This window comes from Aedes aegypti, chromosome 1, assembly GCF_002204515.2.
Source record: "Aedes aegypti strain LVP_AGWG chromosome 1, AaegL5.0 Primary Assembly, whole genome shotgun sequence".
Lineage (NCBI taxonomy): Eukaryota > Metazoa > Arthropoda > Insecta > Diptera > Culicidae > Aedes > Aedes aegypti.
Window position 1 is genome coordinate 43,465,738 of NC_035107.1, and position 21,943 is coordinate 43,487,680.

The following is a 21,943-nucleotide window of genomic DNA, read 5'->3' on the forward strand; positions in this document are numbered from 1 at the left end:
ATTTCTTGCATTTAGCCGGATTTTGTACAAATCGACCTCAACCAGCTTCTTTTCGACCTCAGCCAGTCCTTTTCGAATTTTTCTACAATCAAATTGTAGATTGTTAGGGCATCTGCCTCTACGAGTTCAAAAACATGATAAAATGTGTCACGAATCGCAAATTTATCATCTTCCCATTTTTGAATCCTGACCACCAAAACTAATGCTTTCTTTCCCGATATGTCGGTAGATTGATCTATAAGAAGACTGAAGTGATATTTTCGCATGCTCGCTCTCAATTCTACTTCATGTGTCTCGCCAAGAACTTGTTTGGTAATAGCAGAAGCTTTGGTTCGCCCAAGAGACATTTCGTTGGCAATTTTGCTATCGCTGAATACTATCTTCGCTAGTTTTACAAATTCTTCAACATCTGTAGCAGATTTGTTGCGCTCAGCTGCCCAAGCACAAATCCGGATTTCCGCATCTTTGGTGTTACTGACATTGGCTGTCTCTACAAACTCTTCCAGGTCGTGGGTGTCCACTATCTGATTTTTTGCTTTAATGTGTGCATCTGTTTCTCCGTGACGTACAAGATCCCTTAGTCCTCCAGTACATTTAATATCTGTATCGCAAATCTTGCAGTACCCAAAAGTTGAACCCTTCGAACTGGAAGAAAGCCACTTTAATTTCGTTGTCCATGAAACACAATATTTTTGTGTCGCCCTGATCCTTGTTGTTTTCAAGCGTTTTGAAGGACCTAGGATAAATACGTTTTGATATATTTAGTGTTGTAATTCATGCATAATTTTCTCAATATTTTTATTAATAAATCCTATTCTATATGAAAAATAAAAAAAAAATTAAATATCATCATTTACATCAGGCTTGCCCAACGTACGAGCTTCATTTCGCGTCGCCCTTTTGATGCTCTACCAACTTGATGTTTTAACATTCCTTGGTCTATTATTACAATTTTAAGATTTTTCAATTCTAAGCTAATGTGATCTTGTTGCACATTTATGATAAATATTGTTATATATGTAACAGGCACAAATAAACTGGAAAATATAAATACGATTTTTTTTTCATTTGAATTTTGATGATGTATTTTAGTACCAAACTGACACAATCTGGAAGTGGCTCGATTTCTGTAAATTCATATATCATCGAATGTTTTCACTTCAGAAATAGCATTTAATAGTCAATTCAATGCATTTGCAACTTTCATATGAGTACTTTGAGCTCTACTTAGCCTGCAAGACGTCCATCCAAAACCTCGTCAGATATTAGGAAAAAACACCCTTTACTATTTTGTTCTTAATATTAATTCTTGTTATCAGATACGAATGCCATGATAAAATGGTAAAGTGTCTTAAATAAAACATAATAACAATAATAATTCTTCTTATCCAACCACGGGCCGAAAATCTCCCTAATAAAGCTAATAATAATAATTCTTCTTATTTTTATTTCCTGTTTAATACCATGCTCGATAAAATCCATGAAAAATGGATGTATATTGAGATACTATTGCAAAAATTACATAGATCCCAAGTAACCATAAGTACTAATAATAAGCCCTTAATCAGCATCATAGATGCGTACATGCATTATAATAGCACCACAAATGCTTACACACCTTATAACAGCACTTCCGCTGCATAGAAACCCTATTACAGCACCATTAATGCTTCTAAGCCTGATGCATACAGGCATTAAATAAGCACTATATTGGCTTTATATTCGAATACAGGGCATGTTTAAATGCCATCCAGTGTTTTGACAGATATACCACGTGCTTTGTGTTTGCATATAGTGGTAAGAGGGAGTCAAACATAAATCTTCTCACTACTACAATTTCAGGTTTTATGACGGGGAAAAGTGATGGTTTAAATTGGTCACTTTTTTTTCCAATACTATTCATCTTATGTGGCCGTAGGAGCAAAGGAGCAGGACAACAACTCATTAATACGGGTGTCGCAGGTTCGAGACGCAAAATGAGGAATTTCATCATCATAACGAGGATCAAAATGTGGCAATTGCAAGTCCTCAAAAGGATGAAAACTACCAAAACGAATATGTCTGATACGTAGAATTACTATCTGTATCATTTTATTACATTTTTTGCACACTATTAGCGGTTTCCGTTTTCATTCATTCATTTATTTACCTCGTGTACCAGTTGTTTGGCCGCATACGCGAAAGCTCTCTGGCTGCGTACGCAAAAGCACAAAATATTCGCCCTAAAAACCTGGCGAAAACAACTGACGTTTCTCACGTGGTCTTATATCAGCATTAGTGGTGCAGAGAAGCACGGTTATATCTTGGCACTATAATAGCACGCTATTTCGCCTTTTCTGGCATTATAATAGCATTATATACGTATATGAAACTGACATGCATCAAATGATTATCCTACGGAACTGGGGGCAATAGATGCAAACCCAAAATTTGAGTTTGTTCACATTTTGTTTAAATATGAGCTGATTACATGTGATCATGTCTGCGTAATCGAAATATTATTTTTATTCATTTTCGAAAATAATATTGAAAATAGTTGTTGATTAAGTTGAAATATAAGGTGATACGTCATTATTATCGATTTTCAAACATTTGTTCTTTTTCGAAATGGCGTGCAAACTGCAAGAATGTAAGCAATCTTTGTCCTATATAATAGCTTTCTTTTCTTCTAATACAAAATCTTGATATGAATATTACTTCTCTATTTTTCGACGTTGTCCGGTATTGGGTGCTGTCCGGCACTGGGAGATTCTCCCCCTCTTTTTTAAATTTTCAGAAGAAATTTTCACAAAAAATTAAGATTTCTGCATTTAAAAAGTCTGGTACACCACAGAGTGTTGTTTTTGAAATTTGGCCCGCGATCCAAAAAGGTTGGGCAGGCCTGATTTACATACTAACAAGGCTAACAGAAATTATCTAAGATCATTATTGTTTTTTAAGGAAACTTTAATTTACATTAAAATTCAGAAATTACGATTGATATATCCAACCTGTGGTATCATCATTCGAAATATAAATAAAAACTGTCAACTTACCTGGCTCACACGGATCGTCATAATCAGAGTAACTTGTTACCTCAGACGAGGATTTTTCAGTTGCATCTATATCAAGGCACGTTTCTGAAAAACCAAAAAGAGAATAAAAAGACATTAGGCGGCATCCACAAATTACGTAACGCTCAAGGGGGAGGGGGGAGTAGGCTCAAGCGTTACGGCTCATACGAAAATTTTAAAATTTTCATACAAAAAGCGTTACGTTACGTAATAAATGGACGCCGCCTTACATCTGATTTGATCAAGCAAAATAATGACAAACATATTTGATTTAAATTGGAAGGAATAGAGGAAAATATGCAACTAACCTTGCTCACAAATCACAGTTTTGGTTGTGATCAGATCATGACACGTCGGATCATTCGTTTCAAATTGCTTATTGCCGGTTTCGTCAAGAGTTCGATTTTGTTGATCAACAGAATCGCAAATTGCTGGTACTGGAAGATTTTCGCGGATTACTGAAAGGATTGAATTGTAATATTAATTTTAGGTTACCTAATAATTATTATGAAAACAACCTTCTTCTGGTGGCGCCGACTTCCGTATGAAAAAAGATCAAATCGACTTCGATCTGGCTGCTGCGGCTGCGTTTGGCATTTTTACTTTGGGCATTTTGAAATGTTCCAATCCAAAGAACAATTTCAATTAACTTTCGAAAAAAACACAAAGAGGTTGAGGAAAATCTGTTTAAGCGTGAAGCTAGTTTAAATTCAAACGACACCGAACGCTCGGAACAGAACAAAAAACGGCGTGAAAATGGATTGACGTTATCATACAATCTGTGTTGGCTGCCCTGATGTCGACGAACATCGAATCCCACTGAAAAAAATATGGTTAACGTTACACAGATCACCATCGTAACGCTCCGTACTACACTGAAAAAATATCAGAAATAAAACCAAAAACAGTCCATTTATTCTTAGTTTTTGCATATGTAATATCTGTGTAAATCTGTGTTATGGTTAAAAAATCTGTGTCAAACCTGTAACCTGTGTCAAATCTGTATTCACGTTTAAAAATCTGTGTAATACAGATAAATATGCGTAAATGGCAGCCCTGGTCGAGGATTTGTTTTTTGGCTAGACTACTACACGCAAACAAATTTTGTTGCATAATCTACCGAATCCATGGTAGAATTAAGAACTGAACCAACGATTTTCAACCGACTACAAAAATCTGTTAAGTTTACTATAATCTGGTGAAAATCACTGAGCAGTGTAATAAATTTGACTATGGCCATAGTAGCTTCCACTACAAAGCATTGTATTTCAGTCCGTGACACCCACCGTACAACACAGTGTTGTCAAAAGTATGATGCTTAACTTCTCAAATCTATATGTTGACTATATTTTGGTAGAGTTAAAAGATTAATGTAGTCGGTTGAAAATCGTTGGTGCAGTTCTTAATTTTACCATGGATTCAGTAGTTTCTACAATAAAATTCATTTCAGTGTAGTCATGAAATGCATCGAAAAGGGCGGTCAATGTCACGCCCAAGGTATCTTGGAGGGAGGTAGTCCAATGTGTCAGATTTTCCATTCCGCCATTTTGAAATGCCAAGTGACAGCTGGCGAGTTTGTTTTGGTTGTTTGGATATCAGATGCGTGGCGTGACAAAGTAGGTATATAATGTTTCTTTTACACCCACATCTGTTTGGTATACGCGGCAAAGTATCTGAATTTTCTTCACTGTGTAATGCATTGATAGTAGGATGACTTAACTTACGAGATAAAGTTACAAGAATACAACCGTCATCGTCAGACCGCGACACCATGGCGCATCCTCTCTTTCATCGGTAGACCATCGGTGGTGGGTGGGTTTCACCCGCTGCACTTTTCGAAATCTCCACATTTACATGCATTACATGCAATTGTAATCCAATGTTTCAAGTAATCTGATTTTCTTCGACACAAAACACCGGAACACTACATTAAAGACGAAAATTTGACTCGCGACGAAATGCTGGAGAAAATTTTCACTTCACTGTGTTTATGATTGTTGGAGTAAACATTCCCTAACAACCCCATAGAAACAATTTTCTAAATTGTTTGGGTTGATCACAACCCAAAGCGAACTAAATTCATCATCATGCTCGAAAGATAAGAAGCAAATTCTGAAGCTGAAAGTGTTAGAGGAAAATTTGCGGATTCGTTTTTCTCTCTATCAGTGAAGATGTCCGAGTGAAGATGAGGAGTTCATTCTAATTTTCTATAAATAAAAGTCATTACTTCCAGCATTGAATATAACGTATGGTGTGAAAAAAATTGGATTCCACTAACAGATTTTCTTAGCTTTCAGCTTCGAATAAAATGAAATATTCTAATCCTGGGCTTCCCAAATTATGGATTTGCGGCGCCCCGCTTGTTGCTGACTCACTTGTTTGAAAAAAAAAAAAACATTCAAGTGAGCTTGCGACGAGCAGAGGAGCTTCGAATGCATATTTTGGGGAGCAAGAGTTCTCTATCAATTTTTTTTCAGTCTCATGATATTCATGTTATATCACACATGACTATCTAAAGCTACTACATTTCGAATTCAACAAGCAAATCAGTTGGTTTTCATGATTTAATATTTGGAAATTTATGTTTGTTTCACATGACAACCTAATGTTGATACACATGTTATTATATCGTGAAGTCAGTGACGAAATCCATATGGCTACAACACTCAAATCATGTGATTTTCCTAATTGCGCAAATCAATAAGTAAAACACACGACCTTGACGTGTAGATTTTCCTCAGTGTATGCATTGTTCGAGTTTGGGTTTTTGCGGCATTGTGGCACCTTCACGTCATTTAATCTCAAGGTTGCCAAAATCGTTTTCGATTTTTTATATTTTTTGATGAAAAACTTGGGAAATGTTTTTCTATTAGAGGTGTTCAAATTGATGGAGATATCATATAAAATGGTTGAATTTAACTTTAAAACGTTTTACGTTGGAGATATTGCTGTGACGCGTTTTACCCCGACGGCGCATTTTACACCTAGTTCCTTTATCGAAGTGTACAGCGTTACTGTCGTATCCTAGCTGAATAAAAAAGCTTGCCTTCTGAACGTGATGAGAAAAGCTTGTTATATTTTTTCCGTTTTTTTTAGCTTCAAATGTTTTTCTTTCAAAAACACACCAATACTTGTGGTAGACCACTTCACGCATTGATATTCAGTACCAGAGCTGCAGTGATCAGACTTAGAAAGGGAAAGAGACGAAGATTTCGTCCTGTTTAAGCAATGATGTGATATATGGCAAGTCATGCAACTTTTATTTTGCATTTCCGTTGCATATCAGCCTACTTTGGCCTACTTTTTCATAAAATTAACAACAGAAGTGCAAAAGGTACCCAAGTTTGACACATCGCAGTACACTTTTCACGGCATTCTAGATTACCTTATGAGCCATAAAATTTTGGGCATTTGCAAGGGACATGAAGGTCTTTAATTTGTCTTTGGTAGTACTGTTCATGTTTGTTCTGGAATTTTTGAAATTAATATCATAGTTCCTCAATTGAATTGATCTGGATTCTACGTGATAATGTTGAGGATAGAAGTCCTGTTTTCAGCACTATTTTATAAATACGCGCAGCTTGACCGGGAGTACGACAGCTGTCAAAGTCACGACGACAATCTCTTCACAGGAGATTGCAACGCTCAGGTTGACCAGGTGGAAAAGTTCAGAACGATCATTGGAAAGTACAGAGCCCACTGCACTGGCTGACGGATGAGAACGGCCTACGACTGACCGAAACGTACGTCTGAGTCTTCCGTATCTATACCCCCGAAGATTACCACAGCAGACAGCATCACAAATCGAGATTCTAGCTTTCAGGGCGCTAATGGGTAGACTGCGCCCAAAACTATCCGTCATAAACAACAACAGATCCGCTTCTTTAGGGAGAAAAACGCGCCATCTAGACGAAGCGAAATGCAAGGAGATGGAGCAGCTGGGCCACGCTCAAGCTACGCGGAAGTTCCATCAAAAGCTCAGGGCTTCTTGCAAAGGCTACGTTTCGCGAGCAGAGATCTGCAAGGATATGGATGGGAACATCTTGACGGACGAACGCGAGGTAATCGAAAGGTGGAAGTAGCACTTCGTTGAACATCTCAACGATGTTGACAGCGCAGACATTGAGTGCCATTCATCAGCTCAAGCAAAATAAAGCTGCTGGTAAGGATCGTATCGAAGCTGAAGAGCCGGTCATCCGTTTGCACCAGCCGATGCCCATTTACAACTTCCCCCTTAGTTGAAGAATGAGAACTTCAAAGCGAATTACCGTCAGACGGGGCAACTTTTGATTCTGGGGGCTACTTTGGACACTCACCTTTTGTATTTATTTGCAGCGTTAATATTCATGTGAGCAATTTTCTGTCTTCAGCACTTTTATTAATCAATATATGCTCTACCACTAGTCATGAAAAGTTTTTGGAACAACATCAACAATAAAAGGATAAACAAGAAAATATTTCAAAGAAGTCCGAATATATATTCACAAGGTATAAAACATTGCCTATGCAAACATTGTTTGAATTTTTCCCATGTCGTGGAAAGTTATTGGGACCATCACAAAACTATCGAATCGTCATGTTTCATAAAAAAAAGAACAAAACAACTTAAAATTGTTGTTTTATTAAAATAAATGATCAAAGGTTTTATTTTTACGACTTTTATTTTATTATAATGTTTTGGTTTGTGTATTTTACATCATAACAAAAATAAAATATATGTTTGGAAAAGTGAATAGACATAAACACACATATTTAAATACGTACCAATGACAAGTTCACAACATAATCGCTAAAAAAATATTTTTCGTCATATTTTACATGAATTTGCAGTACAAAACAATTGCATCCTTCAATTGCCAAAACAAACTACTCTTGAGCCAGCTCTAAACTGCTAAGAAGCTAAAACAATTACAAAAGCAAACTTTTACTTCTTTACGATCTTGCAAAACTTTACTTTATAGATTGCGATTTAATGAAAATTTCTTTTTAGTTATAGGTATTAATATGATCCTTCTACTTATCGTTCATATAACAGTAAGAACAGAAGAGACAGTTTTTGTACATAACTTTTTAATCATTTCAGTACCTAGTTGATACATCGTTCGTTTATGTTATCTTTAAAATCAAGCATTCTTAACTGATAGTTCCGTTTAAGAGGAAATTAAAAGTTTAGGATTCATACTGCAAACTGAAAATAGTGAATAGCATGTTTCGCATGTTTGTTATATATGTGTTATTGTTTCGAGCTTTGCAATGTTCTAAATTATATTCATCAATGAATAAGCGTTCAATAACATCACAATGGATGATAATCTATAGAATCGTATTTGTAAAATTGTAAAAATGTCCAAAGTAGCCCCTTTTTTGAGTTAAAGGACACACTTTTTTTCGCTATTCAAGCATTTTTGTTATTTCTTTATGGATTTGCCTCATATTTTGTACATTTGTTACGTACATATACAACTTAAGTTTATGCAAGAATTATCCATATCTATCCATAATTCTAAGAGTTACAAATCCTGAAAGTTGAAGAATGTGGAAATAATGTCAAAAGAAGCCTCGTTTGACGGTATACTAAGTGCGATCTGTCTAGTGGCTAAAGTCTTAATTAGTCAGTGACTCACTATTGAGCGGTTCTACGCGAAATCGTCCATAAAATGCTGAAATCTGACATGTACCATTCCGATTTGGATGAAACTGCGCAGATGTATTAAGTATATGAGACGAAAATTATCTCATATAATTGGGGATCGTTTAGAATCGAGAGTAACTTCTGATAAGGGCGTATGTATTTTTGGGGGTGCACGACGTTAGGCATAAGTACGATAGGTATAAATACGATAGGCATAATGGACGTTTGGCATAATGGATGTTTGGCATAATGGACATTAGGCATAATGGACGATAGACATAATTCTCAAAATAAAAAAATCAGTTTATTTGTGTGAAAAGTGAGCTGACTTTTTTGGTAACTGAGGAGGGCTTCAAAGATCAAAATTGTGTTCTTTGAAATACGATTGCCTTGCAGTCGTCCCATAGTTATGAATCCTTTGAGGTCAATTTCTAGGACAAAAGTTGATAAAATGATTAGCATGGAAATGCTGTTGATTGCTTTCATTAGCTTTGTAGTAACTTCTGTGACCATAGAGTAAAGCCATGCTGGAGGTATTTTAGTTCGGTTTCAAGTCAATTCAGGATCCTTTGCCATGAAGTGCAAACGTGTTCATGTGTCGTGCACAAATAAGAATGCAAAATGGCAACCTTGGCAAAGCAAACATTTGGTTAATAACTGTGGAAGTGCTCCTAGAACACTAAGCTAAGAACTTGGGTTGGGGAGTAATGCCAAGAATATGAATGATGCTGTAACTGCTGCTCATCTTTTGAGTTGAGGTCGTACACATTTTATTGACAATTTTTTCATCAGAGATTATCCCTTCTTTAAATTGGAGGCTGTTCTTTATAGTTAAACTGTCGACAAAATTATTGGAGTTAGTGCTGCTAATGTTCAAATCAGAATTTTTTTCTTCTTTTATAATTAAACTGTTCTTTCGAGACGTACTTATTCAAAAATAATATCACTATTGCTCTTAATACTTCCATCATACATTTTCCCTTCTTTGGATCATAGGCTGTTCTTTATACTTATACGGTCAATTTAATGACTGTAAGAAAGGGACCTTTTTCCAACAATATGCTGTTTTGTGGGTTCTTGCTGTTCTAATAGTTATTGGAATTGTTGCTGTAAATATTCCCATTAAAACATGCACGCCATGCTTAATGCTGAATGCTATGTTATGTTGAATTTGAGATTGACTGTTAAATTGACTTGAAATCAAATTTTACTTTTCAAACGCGACGAATTTCAAATATTTTCAAGGTGCTTTTGGCGTGCTTTTGGCAATACCTTCAAATGTGGGTGATCAAAATTGTTTGTAAACCATCGAAAATTGTTGGCAGAAGAGGCAAAAGAACTGTTTTCACCACATTTAATTGACGAGCAGACTCGGAGTGGGAATGTTATGCTCTTATTGGCGTCACACTACTAGAATATTATTGTTGAAGATTATATCGCCTATCGTAACGTGAATTTTTTACTTGACTCTAGATTGCTGTCTACAAGTTAATTATTTGCATTATAAGTACTAAAAATTATATGGAAGATTTCCCTTCTTTAGAATTAACGCAATTATGTAAGAGAAATGTAAGAAATGGCATAAGCTCACCAAACTAAACATCTCTAGAAATAAATAACACTTGAACATTGCAAATAAAAATGGATACTTACAAAAATGGATTGAACTGGACTTTAGAATGATAACAATGATCATGATAATAATCTTCTTCCATAACCATTGTCAAATTTCATAACACCGGAAATTGCAATTTATAATTAACCAATTAACCCATACCCTCGTAACGCTTTTTGTGTGAATTTTCCACACTTTTTAAGAGCTGTTACATCTTAAAAACACCCACCCACTCCCATCAACGTAATGGCATTTTTAAATGGACCCGAATAATTTTCGATATGAGAAGAGTTTTTGAATTACATACACGCAAGTTATTTTATGCCAAACGTCCATTATGCCTAACGTATTTTATGCCTAACGTCCATTATGCCTAATGTCTTTATGCCTAACGTCCATTATGCCTAACATACTTATGCCTCACGTCCTTATGCCTAACGTCTTTATGCCTAATGGGGTATACTCGTATTTTTGGCACCACCATTTAAAAAAAATTGTACCTCGGAAACCGTTTGTTATAGAGAAATAGTGTCTGAGGAGGGATGGCAGACAATCAAATAGGCTTTGTAAAAAAAATATATACTGAAAAAAAACTACTTTTATTTTCATGAACAAATCGAAATTAAACCTTAAAACACAAATTGCAAAAAATAGGTATCTTCGATTTTTTTTCAAATTTTTTCTGTAAAATTTCAATGTAAAACCAGATGTTTTAAGCACAGTTTCAACATGGTGCAATCTAAAATAAAAAAGTTTTTCTAAGAGCAACTTTTGGTGCATTTCTGAAAATTCAATTTCTGATTATAGAAAAGGCGTTTCGATGCTGCAGTATGATTTTTTATCCAAAAACAATTCAAAATGCTAATATCAATGATCTTCCTATAAGTTACCGCTTCAAGATATTTGGGATTGAATTATATTAATATCATAAAACTTAAGAAAATACGCCCGTTTCTTGTATTATTCCAGATGCTCCATCAACAATGTTACGTTAATCTCTTTCCACATTAATATCCCATCTACTTTTTCTTTGACATTTAGACGGTTGGATGAACTGTTCGAAAGATACAGGATGATTGTTGGAATATTGTTGAGAATTAATATAAGTATTACCACAGACAAACAGACGTAACACTGGATAAATTTCCATCGCCCACGAATTTAACGATCAGTTTAAAATACAACAGTTGTCAAGTTCACAGCCAGAGGCGCGCGCGTCGCTTTCCTTCGTGTTTGACATTTCACACTACCGCCACCTGTTGGACATGTGGCACAAAAAGTTATTTCGTTCAATAAGCTCACTAGATGGTGGTAGCATTTGTGGTCGAGAGAATTTTGTGAAAAATGTTCTAGGTGTTACTTCTGTTTGTCTGTGGTATTACGATGGAAGATGATAATATGAATGATGTTAAGGAGGGGAAGAAGGAAAAACGCCTTTAAACTTCTTAACCTTATTTATTTATTCTCACGATTATTGTACATAATTTTAATATTTTTATTTGTTTTAATATATGTTGGTATAGAACAGATTTTAAATGTCAACTTAATTGATTATGTTTTTACTTTTCTATAAACATTATAATAGCTTACTGCCTCATTACTTGAATACAGTTTTGCTGCGATTTTGTTTTCGGAAATGGGTACAATTTTAATGTTAATATAATTCAATCCCAAATATCTTGAAGCGGTAACTTATAGGAAGATCATTGATATTAGAATTTTGAATTGTTTTTGGATAAAGAATCATATTGCAGCATCAAAACGCCTTTTCTATAACCAGAAATTGAATTTTCAGAAATACATCCCAAGTTGCCCTTAGAAAAACTTTTTTATTTTAAATTGCACCATGTTAAAACTGCCCTTAAAACATGGGATATTAATGTGGAAAGAGATAAACGTAACATAGTTGGTGGAGCATCTGGAATAATGCAAGAAACGGGCGTATTTTCTTAAGTTTTATGATATTAATATAATTCAATCCTAAATATCTTGAAGCGGTAACTTATAGGAAGATCATTGATATTAGCATTTTGAATTGTTTTTGGTTGAAGAATCATATTACAGCATCAAAACGTCTTTTCTACGGCCAGAAATTGAATTTTCAGAAATGCACCAAAAGTTGCTCTTAGAAAAACTTTTTTATTTTAGATTGCACCATGTTGAAACTGTGCTTAAAACATCTGGTTTTACATTGCAATTCTACAGAAAAAATTTGAAAAAAAAAATCGAAGATACCTATTTTTTGCAATTTGTGTTTTAAGGTTTAATTTCGATTTTTTCATGAAAATAAAAGTTTATTTTTTTCAGTGTATATTTTTTTACAAAGCCTATTTGATTGTCTACCATCCCTCCTCAGACACTTTTTCTCTATAACAAACGGTTTCCGAGGTACATTTTTTTTAAATGGTGATGCTTAAAATACTTACGCCCTTATCAGAAGTTACTCTTGATTTTAAATGGTCTCTCCACCAGTGAAAAAAACTTATTCTATTATATCGAAACTATGTGCAAAATTCCTTTTGAATCCAAGGTAGTCGAGTTTCATCGTTTACCGATTTGGCGTGGAACCGCTCTATTCTAAATTTTGATTGGATTTGTTCGGGTTTGCAACTATTTGCAACTATTAAGGACAATCCATGAACAGTGTACCACGAACGTCCAAAGGATAAAAACTAAACTGCCAACAACGGTGATCCACCTAGAAACTACCACCGTAAGTGATTGGATTTCTTTCCGCCTTCTTGGCCCGTCTGTCAATACTTTTGTGAGAGTTGAAATCCCTGTTCTTGTTTTCTTCGGTTCGCAGTCTGCACGTGTTCGGCTACGGATGCGGATGGAAGTGGTCTGATACGATTCAGAATCAATATGTTTTAAAAATGTTAAAACGCAACAGTTTGTAATTTCAGTGCACCAACAGGTAAACATGATCTGGAGCATTTCGGCAATACCGCATATTTCCGACCGAAATTTCATCTGTCTATTGATTGCCAAATATTTGGCATTCTGTAGCCCAATAGTGCACTATTGGCTTAATTTTACCGGCTAGCTCTCGTCGGCAGAAGAGTTTTTCGTGAATCGTGACTGGTCTCAGTGGAACGTGATACGCCACATCTCTGATTAAGGTAATTTGTTCTTCCATGCAACCTACTGAACGAACATACCTCCATGAAGTCCTTCAACATTGCAAATCGGGTCCGGGAACGATTTCCAGTGGACGAGCTGCCGCCGGTACTGTCCAGTGGGCCACCGAGCAACGCCTTGTAATGCAGCCCATTAGGGCCGAAACTCGAGCAGCAGTAGTTATTATTGTTGTTGATGTTGCTACGATTCAGTGGCTGGCCGCCGGTGTTACCCGACGTGGAATTGATATGGGCGCCGGTTGGTTGGGTTGGTAGTCCCGTAGTCAGCAGATAGCAGCTGGTTTCCTGCTGTACACGAGCGGATGGGAGAACTTTTGTTTTCAAACTTGTCTCCAGCGAGGATGAGCCCATGGTGATGGCCGTCGCGTTGGTGATTTGCACTGAAATGGGGGAAGCAAAGTTCGGGAATAAATTATGTGACAGAGTATGTCTATGATGCAAGAAATCTAGGTGAGATGAAGGGTAAACCCGTTATTTGAAAAAAAAAAAGTAAGAGGTTGTTTCCGAGATACGACCGCCAAGTTGACGTTGGATAACGTTAGCTTCTTCTATTTCCTGATTTGGGACCGTCACGAACTTATGAAGTCCGCTAACTCTGTGCTCTCCTCTTTGCTCAAATTGATGTTGAAATTACCTGTCACGATGATTGGCATAGTCTCCTTTTGATACTTGAAGAAGTTCCGCGCCATTAAGAACTTCTTCTGCTTCATTGTGGTATCCGGAGAAATGGAGTAGTGTTTGATCCTTTGCTCGCGTCACTTGTTCCTGCGGGTGCGGGTGATGTGAGCAGGATCAATCGTGTCGCGCGTCGCTCGCGTGGCATGATAAAATAGTGTCGCGGATCGCGAAGCAGGTTAGTAGTGTTTGATCCTTTGCTCGCGTCACTTGTTCCTGCGGGGGCGGGTGATGTGAGCAGGATCAATCGTGTCGCGCGTCGCTCGCGTGGCATGATTTATTAGTGGCGCGGATCGCGAAGCAGGTTAGTAGTGTTTAATCCTTAGCTCGCGTCAAATAATTTATCATGGTCTAATCGCTTATCAAAGTGAATCCTGTGACCCAACGATCCTCCCCATTAACAAACATCCCTCCCAGTAACCTTTGTGGAGATGCAGAGGTAAACACGGTCTCCATATAGCAAAGGTTACACACTAACATTCCTTCCTCCAATCCCACCTGACTGCAAGGACGTGGCCGGCGCCGTTATTGACCCTGTATAAATAGAGGCACTGAATTATGCACACTGAAGAAGATTATGGCCAATCCCAGCCGAACTTCTAGTTGATTCTTTGTGCATTTTCACTGACTTCGGTCAATCACGGAATAGCAACCATTGATATCCCGACTAAGGGTGCATAATAAAATTTTATCAGCATATGTTATTATGTTATAAGTTTTTTCGAACATAGGTTGGTACAAACTTGATGCAGGATGTTGTTAAAATAACTAAAATTATAACAAAAAGTGTATGAATAGTAACATAAATATAACAAAATGTGTTTTAATTCTATCAAAAACATATCAAACCAAGTTATAATGATTGATACAAGGTATCAAAATTATAATACTGTTCGATATACGATAATATTGTATATTATTGAAATGCATAACTATCCATTTATTTTGTTATAAAGTTGTTAAAAATGAACAAAAATATATCATAAAGGGAAATAAAACACATTATTTTATATTTCTGTTCTATTATGTTCTATGGATAACGGAGCCTAAGAAAATTATATCATAATATGATATGCATATCATATTCTGATAAAATTTTATTATATTTTTGTTACAAGCCTCTAGTCGGGCCTGACAAAGGGTACATCACAAAATTATATCAGCATATGTTATTATGTTATAAGTTTTTTTCGAACATAGGTTGTTACAAACTTGATGCAGGATGTTGTTAAAATAACTAAAATTATAACAAAAAGTGTATGAATAGTAACATAAACATAACAAAATCTGTTTTAATTCTATCAAAAACATATCAAACCAAGTTATAATGTTTGATACAAAGTATCAAAATTATAATACTGTTCGATATACGATAATATTGTATATTATTCAAATGCATATTTATCTATTTATTTTGTTATAAACTTGTTAAAAATTAACAAAAAAACATCTTCAAGGGAAATAAAACACATTATGTTATATTTCTGTTTTATTATGTTCTGTGGATAACGGAGCCTAACAAAATTATATCATAATATGATATGCATATCATATTCTGATAAAATTTTATTATATTTTTGTTACAAGCCTCTAGTCTGGTATCCAAGTGTAACTTTGTGAAAGCTGTTATGGTTCGTACAATTGTACACCAAAAATGCAATACAACTACTGTATTTCGGTAAATAACTTCATTTTGCACTTTTTCACCGAAATCGCATGGATGAACACGATTTGAGAGAAATGCTTAGCAATCGACTGAGCCACACCACTTTCCAACACAAGTTTCTTCCCGCCCCCGTGGGTGACTTACTTCGCCGGGCACTTATTTTCACTATGGGAAACCTTCGTACTTGTTCACTGAAGGATTTCATTTCAATCACACGCCGTAAAACTTCAATATATCACCACATTTCACGAAATTTCCTCAACCGCCGCGTATAATTGAGAATGTAAACAAAGTTCAATCCGTCATCCTGAGAAAAAAAGCTTGTGCGCATCAATGTGTGCGCGACACTCGACGTAAAAATACGGTTCCTTTGATTGTGTTGTTTTCGCTGTACTGTGAGCAAATGCCATAATTGTATGGTCAAAAGGAATGGACTAATGCACGAGTTCACTATTTGACGCTTTAGCGGTGCCGTGTTATTCATGTGACCATGGAAACCAGTGAATTCGGCACCGCTCAAACGTCAAATTAGTGAACTCGTGCATCGGTCCATTGTGTTCATATGTTTGGGCTGAATTTTGATAACAAACAATAAATTTTAAAGGAAATTAATATATCCCATCATGCTGAAGGAATGGAGGGAGATGCCCGTAGATCTATATGTTCTTGTAAAACATTTTATTATAGCGTTGATATATTGTGTTTTAACCACTCAATACATCACAGTGAGCCGTAAGTTGTTAGACGACTCTGGAAACTGATTGCGACGAAGTTGAAAACGATACGACGGATTGAGAATATGGTAAGATGCATTTTCTTTGCATTATTTCCAAAAAGAGATCAAGATTTATCAAAATGTTATTGTACAATGCTAAAGCCGTTTTCATAAAGAATTGTTTGGCATCGGTTTGTATCAGCATCATTCACTGCAATACTGGGAAAATTGCAGTTCTCACTAATCAATGCTTAATACGATGGATACTAGCACAGCACCCTACCTGCCACACGATATACGAATGCGAAAATGGCAACTTGGCAAAGAAAGCTCTCAGTGGATAACTGTGGAAGTGCTCATAGAACGCTATGCTGAGAAGCAGGCTCTGTCCCAGTGAGGACGTAAATACCAAGAAGAAGGAGAAGAAGAAGAAGAAGAAGAAGAAGAAGGAGAAGAAGAAGAAGAAGAAGGAGAAGAAGAAGAAGAAGGGTTTAAAAGATCAACAGGATGAATATAATCGCGTTTATGAGATAAAATGGGCTGTTCTTTAAAATATCCATCGTACTCTGGTGTTGTGCGTATACAAAACAGTACTTTTCAATACTAATTTTATAGCTATTAACCCGTATAGGCTCAGGTCTATATGAAAAAAAAAAAACAAAACTAAAACTTTCCCCGCTCAGCGAATATTAAACTGATTTTAATTAATTTTAGTCAGTATACGCTTACACATATCTGGTTTCTAAAAGTGTCTCAGGAATATTTCTGTGACCGGAGTTATTCTGATGGATCATTGGGTCAGGTCGGGTGAAAACGGTGCTGTGCTTTTGCGGCCTTGAAGATAGGCAAATTTCAAGTCACATATAGATTCCGGAATCGATTATAATATGGCCACTATATCAAAGAATTGTAGGAAAACTGCGTCAGTGTGAACATTTTGAGAAACGATTGAATAGGATATTCATATTTCGTGAATATGATAGATCTTACAAATGACCATTTTCGGGTCCCCGGGATGCCGCAAATTCATTATAAAGTGGACAATTTGTCTCTACACATCTGTGACAAGCTAATTGAAATGCTTTTTTTGTGAACTATTTTGTTTGATCTCTATTTGTCGAGAATTTAAACGGTTTAGTATCCAACAAATCTCTAGCTGGTTCTTCAGGGCATTTAGCCCGAGTGGCCACATCCGGTGCATTCTAAACGGTCAAAATCTCTTCATTTATAATGTTGAATATAAGATTTTAATGATTTTTGAAAATTAAAATGATTGTCGTTGCAAATTAAGTAAGATTACTTGGCATATCTCAAAAATAGACCTTGTTTACGCGACCTGATCCATAGTGACCCACCGGAATAGCTCCGACCAGAGGAATACTCCCGAGTTTCTCTGGTCACTCATAGAAACTAGATATGTGTACCAGTATACTGACAAAACATATTTGAATTCGTTAAGGCGAAGTAGGCCGTCCTTTGATCCTTGAGACACGCAAAAATGTATTTTTTGTTACGCTGTATTCTTAACACTTCAGTCGTCGCGCTGTTGTATTTTGTACAACACTGCTGAAAAAACCTCGCTTTTCGTTCACAACAGCAGCGCGGTGGTTCTGACGGTGGCAAACCGCGCGACGACTGGAAGGTTAATTGGAACCGTTGGATTATTGTATGCGGACGTCTCACAATGCGGCCTTCAATCATCATGATCCTCAATTAAACAAGTTTTCTTGCGGGCATCTCACCAAAGCAGATAAAGAATCATTACCGCTTGTCGCATCAACTCACTGTATTCGACAGTGCTACCACGCGTTGATCGTCCACGTCAACCACCACGTCAACAATGTAATGAGTCTTCTTGCGGGCGTCCCACAGTGGCGCATGGCCGGACAAAACCTCAAAAAATCATGTTCTCAAAATCGCTTGTTAACATTTTCTATAGACTTATATACCATTTAGTGACGATTTCTCTAAATTTGAGATTGATATGTTTTGTTTTCGATTTTTGGCAGCATCGTAAGTGCGGGAAAGTCGGACTGCTTAAAATTCATCAAATATGGTTCACCTAGCAAACTTCAAACAGCTGTATCTCAACGAAATCAACACCGATTTAAGCTCATCAGCCTTTATTTGAAGGCGCCGTTTTAAACCCGTAGACTTGCCCATAATACCATACATTTTAACACATTAAGTTGTTATTTGTAGCAAAACATGTTTTATGCAATCTTTCTTCAAAATTTTGATAAATTTTCAAAATTTTGTCCGTTTTGTGTGAAGTGCTTCGAGAAAATGAGTCACTCACTATGAAATAGCAAATCATCCATACTTTCTAACGTGCAATATGTTTTCTTGCTCCTCTTTGCCCCTGACGGATTCCATGTCAAATCGGTCAGACTCAGAAGTCGACCAGCTTCGATTTGTATTAAATTTTGCACATGTTTTTGGTATGGTAGAATAAGTGTTTTCCATAGAAAAATTGATCATTTTGACTCAAGTGTAACTTTTGAAAATGGCCTATAATTTTTTGCATGCAACTTATTTGAAAAAATCTAACTCCGAAACTGTTGATTTTAGAGAAAAATGTTCTATGAAGAAGTTGTAGCGAACCGTTTGGACTATAAGAAAAAAATATACACTAAAAAAAATTTTTATTAATTTTCATAGAAAAAAAAAACAAATATTTTTGAATTTAAAATTACACAAAAAGACCATTTTTAATATTTTTTAAATTTTCACCATAGAATTTTGATAGTAAAAAGATGTTTGGGACAAAGTGTCATGATGGAGAAATTTTTAATAAAAAAGTTTTTCTAAGAACAACTTTTTGTCGATTTTCAAAATTTTGTTTTTTTGTCAAAACAAATACGTTCTGATGATGCAGTAAGCATCTTGAAATGATTTTAAGCCATAATGATTATATGAATAATTTCTCTAGAAGTAGCCATTTGCGAATTATATAAATTTTTAAGCCATTCTCAAAAGTTACACTTGAGTCAAAATGATCAATTTTTCTATGGAAAACACATATTCTATCATACATGTGCAAAATTTAATCCTAATTGAAGACCATCGAGCACGATTTTTATTATTTTCGACTCATTCTGGATGGAATTCGTCCCCTACAGGTAAAAATTTATTTTCATTTATTACGACAAATTATCTATTTTATCATTCAAATCTGTATAATGTATAACTCGTTCAAAACATTATTGAAATTACTACAAGGAACTTAAATATGTATCTCTAGCTTAGGTTTATACACAAGTTTCTGCATAATTGCAAAGTTTTTGTAATATATCCATTTTATTCGATTGGATGATAGATCTTAAATATGACAAATTTCACTGGAAAATCGAATTTTTAATTTTACAGTTATTTCAACTGGGATGATATCAGGTAGCCAAGATACTTAATAGATTACCATTAGGTATCAAGCGATTTGGGACGAATTTAAGGTTTTGTCCGACCTTTGTATAAAAGGCCGCCACTGTGCGTCCTACCAACGCAATCTTGAGCGCTTCTCTCATCAACTCACGATATGTGGGCGTGTCACCACGTAGTCTCTGATCAACAACGTACCAAATCTTCTTGCGGAAGTCTCATCAATACAGAAGAAGAATCTTTAAAGCCTGCCCCATTAACTCATTCTATGCGGGTAGTCCAGCAGGCAGTCTCTGATCATCAACGCAACAAGTCTTCTTCCGGGCGCCGCATCAACGCGGAGTAAGAATTTTTAGCGTGTAAATCATCAACTCATCAAGAATATTTGACACGTGACCCATCACGCAGAACTCGTTGTATGTGGGCGTTCCACTACGTAGCCTCTGGTCAGTAACGTGACAAACCTTTTTGTGAGCGTCTTACTAACGCCGATAAATAGTATTGGACGCTTGTCTCTTTAAACGTATTGTATGTGGACGCTCCACGGTGCAGTTTCTGATCCACATTACAACAAGTCATCTTCTTTCGGGCGTCTCACTAACGCAGGGAAAGATTTTTTGGTACCGTAATTCGGGGTAGTTGATCAGTGGGGAGAAGTTGATCATTTCCGTACCCGCATGTATAAACCTTCAAGAGAACTATGATCCGATTTCAACTATCACAATTTACCTGATAGCTGTGCTTGATGTTCCTAAATTCGGTTTGACATTCAGGTTAATTGTACCATGGAAAAACAGTTTTTTTTAGGAAATGTTTGACGAACTGTTGAAGGGTTCTTCTTCAAACAATCGATTATTGCCAGGGCTGTATGAAGATTACATTTGAATAAACTGTTTCATATATTCCAGATACGTTCTGTGAACCCAATTTTTAATAAGCATTGACTATAAAAATTCGTTTTCAGAAAAAACATGTTCTTTTAGTGAGCGAGTTACTAATTTCAGAGAAAATTGCATACCTTTAGGCATTTAATGTGGTGAGTTCAATGGTTAACAAGATTTAATTATAAATTTGACCGATCAATATCAAAAAGTTGTAAGATTTTTGAGACCTAATGCATATTTAGTGACCCCAAATTTAGTGAATAGCATATCTCTTTATTTTATAAAGCCTATCGCAATAATTGATCAACTTCACCCGGAATCAAAAACTCCATTTTTTGAATTCTAAAAAATGTTTTTGTTATTATCAAAGATGGTTAGAAGGAAAAAGATTACCGACACTCGTCTTTTTAAGGCGAAATTGAAAGCGCCGCTCTGGTGAGTCAAAAGCAAACTAATACGTAGCGTTCTCCTAGTGTCCACCAGATGACTAAGTGTTCGTTTATGACATTCACGCTCAAAAAAAAGTTACACAGCTAACACGGGGTTGTTCGATATTGTCAATCAGCTCTGAATGCCATAAAATGTAAGAAAAAGAAGAATAAATCAGCACAGGAGCATTTTTTTAGCTTGTATAAACATAACACAAATGTTGTGTTGATTCTCAAGAGCCTGATTTTGTGTAAGTCGATCTCAATTCTGTGTGACTTTTTATAAGCGTGTTTGTTTTGATTTCTTCCTTTTTTATCGTCGTTGTTTAACCCGTATTGGCCTGAGTGAAAGCAAAAATACTAAAACCCTCACCGTTCAGCGAATTCTTAACGGATTCAAACAAATTTTTTGTCAGTATACTGGCCCACATATCTAGTTCCTTAAAGTGTACACGGTGTCTCGGGAATGTTCCTGTGGTCGGAGATATTCTTTTGGGTCACTGGGTCAGGTCGGGTAAAAAAGTGCTGTTTTTTGGGACATGCTAAGTTGTCTTTATTTATTTGCTATGGCAATCATTTTAATTTGCATAAATCATTAAGAAATGATATTCAATATCATACATGAAGAGGTAAGCACCGTTTAGAATGTACTGGATGTGGCCACTTGGGCTTAATGCCCTAAAGAACCGGCTATAGATTTGTTGGATGCTAAACCGTTTCAATTCTCTAACAGTAGATATCAAACATAATAACTTAC

At 35.9% G+C, this 21,943-nt stretch overlaps 1 protein-coding gene across 1 annotated transcript in view; it reads right to left on the reverse strand.

Annotated features, from left to right (window-relative positions):
* Nucleotides 1-21,943, reverse strand: part of LOC5573036 — a 167,943-nt gene that overhangs the window by 43,319 nt on the left and 102,681 nt on the right. The window contains exon 5 of the mRNA XM_021838420.1: nucleotides 13,462-13,820. Coding sequence (XP_021694112.1) covers nucleotides 13,462-13,820 — 359 coding nt within the window. The remainder of the gene's footprint in view (nucleotides 1-13,461; nucleotides 13,821-21,943) is intronic.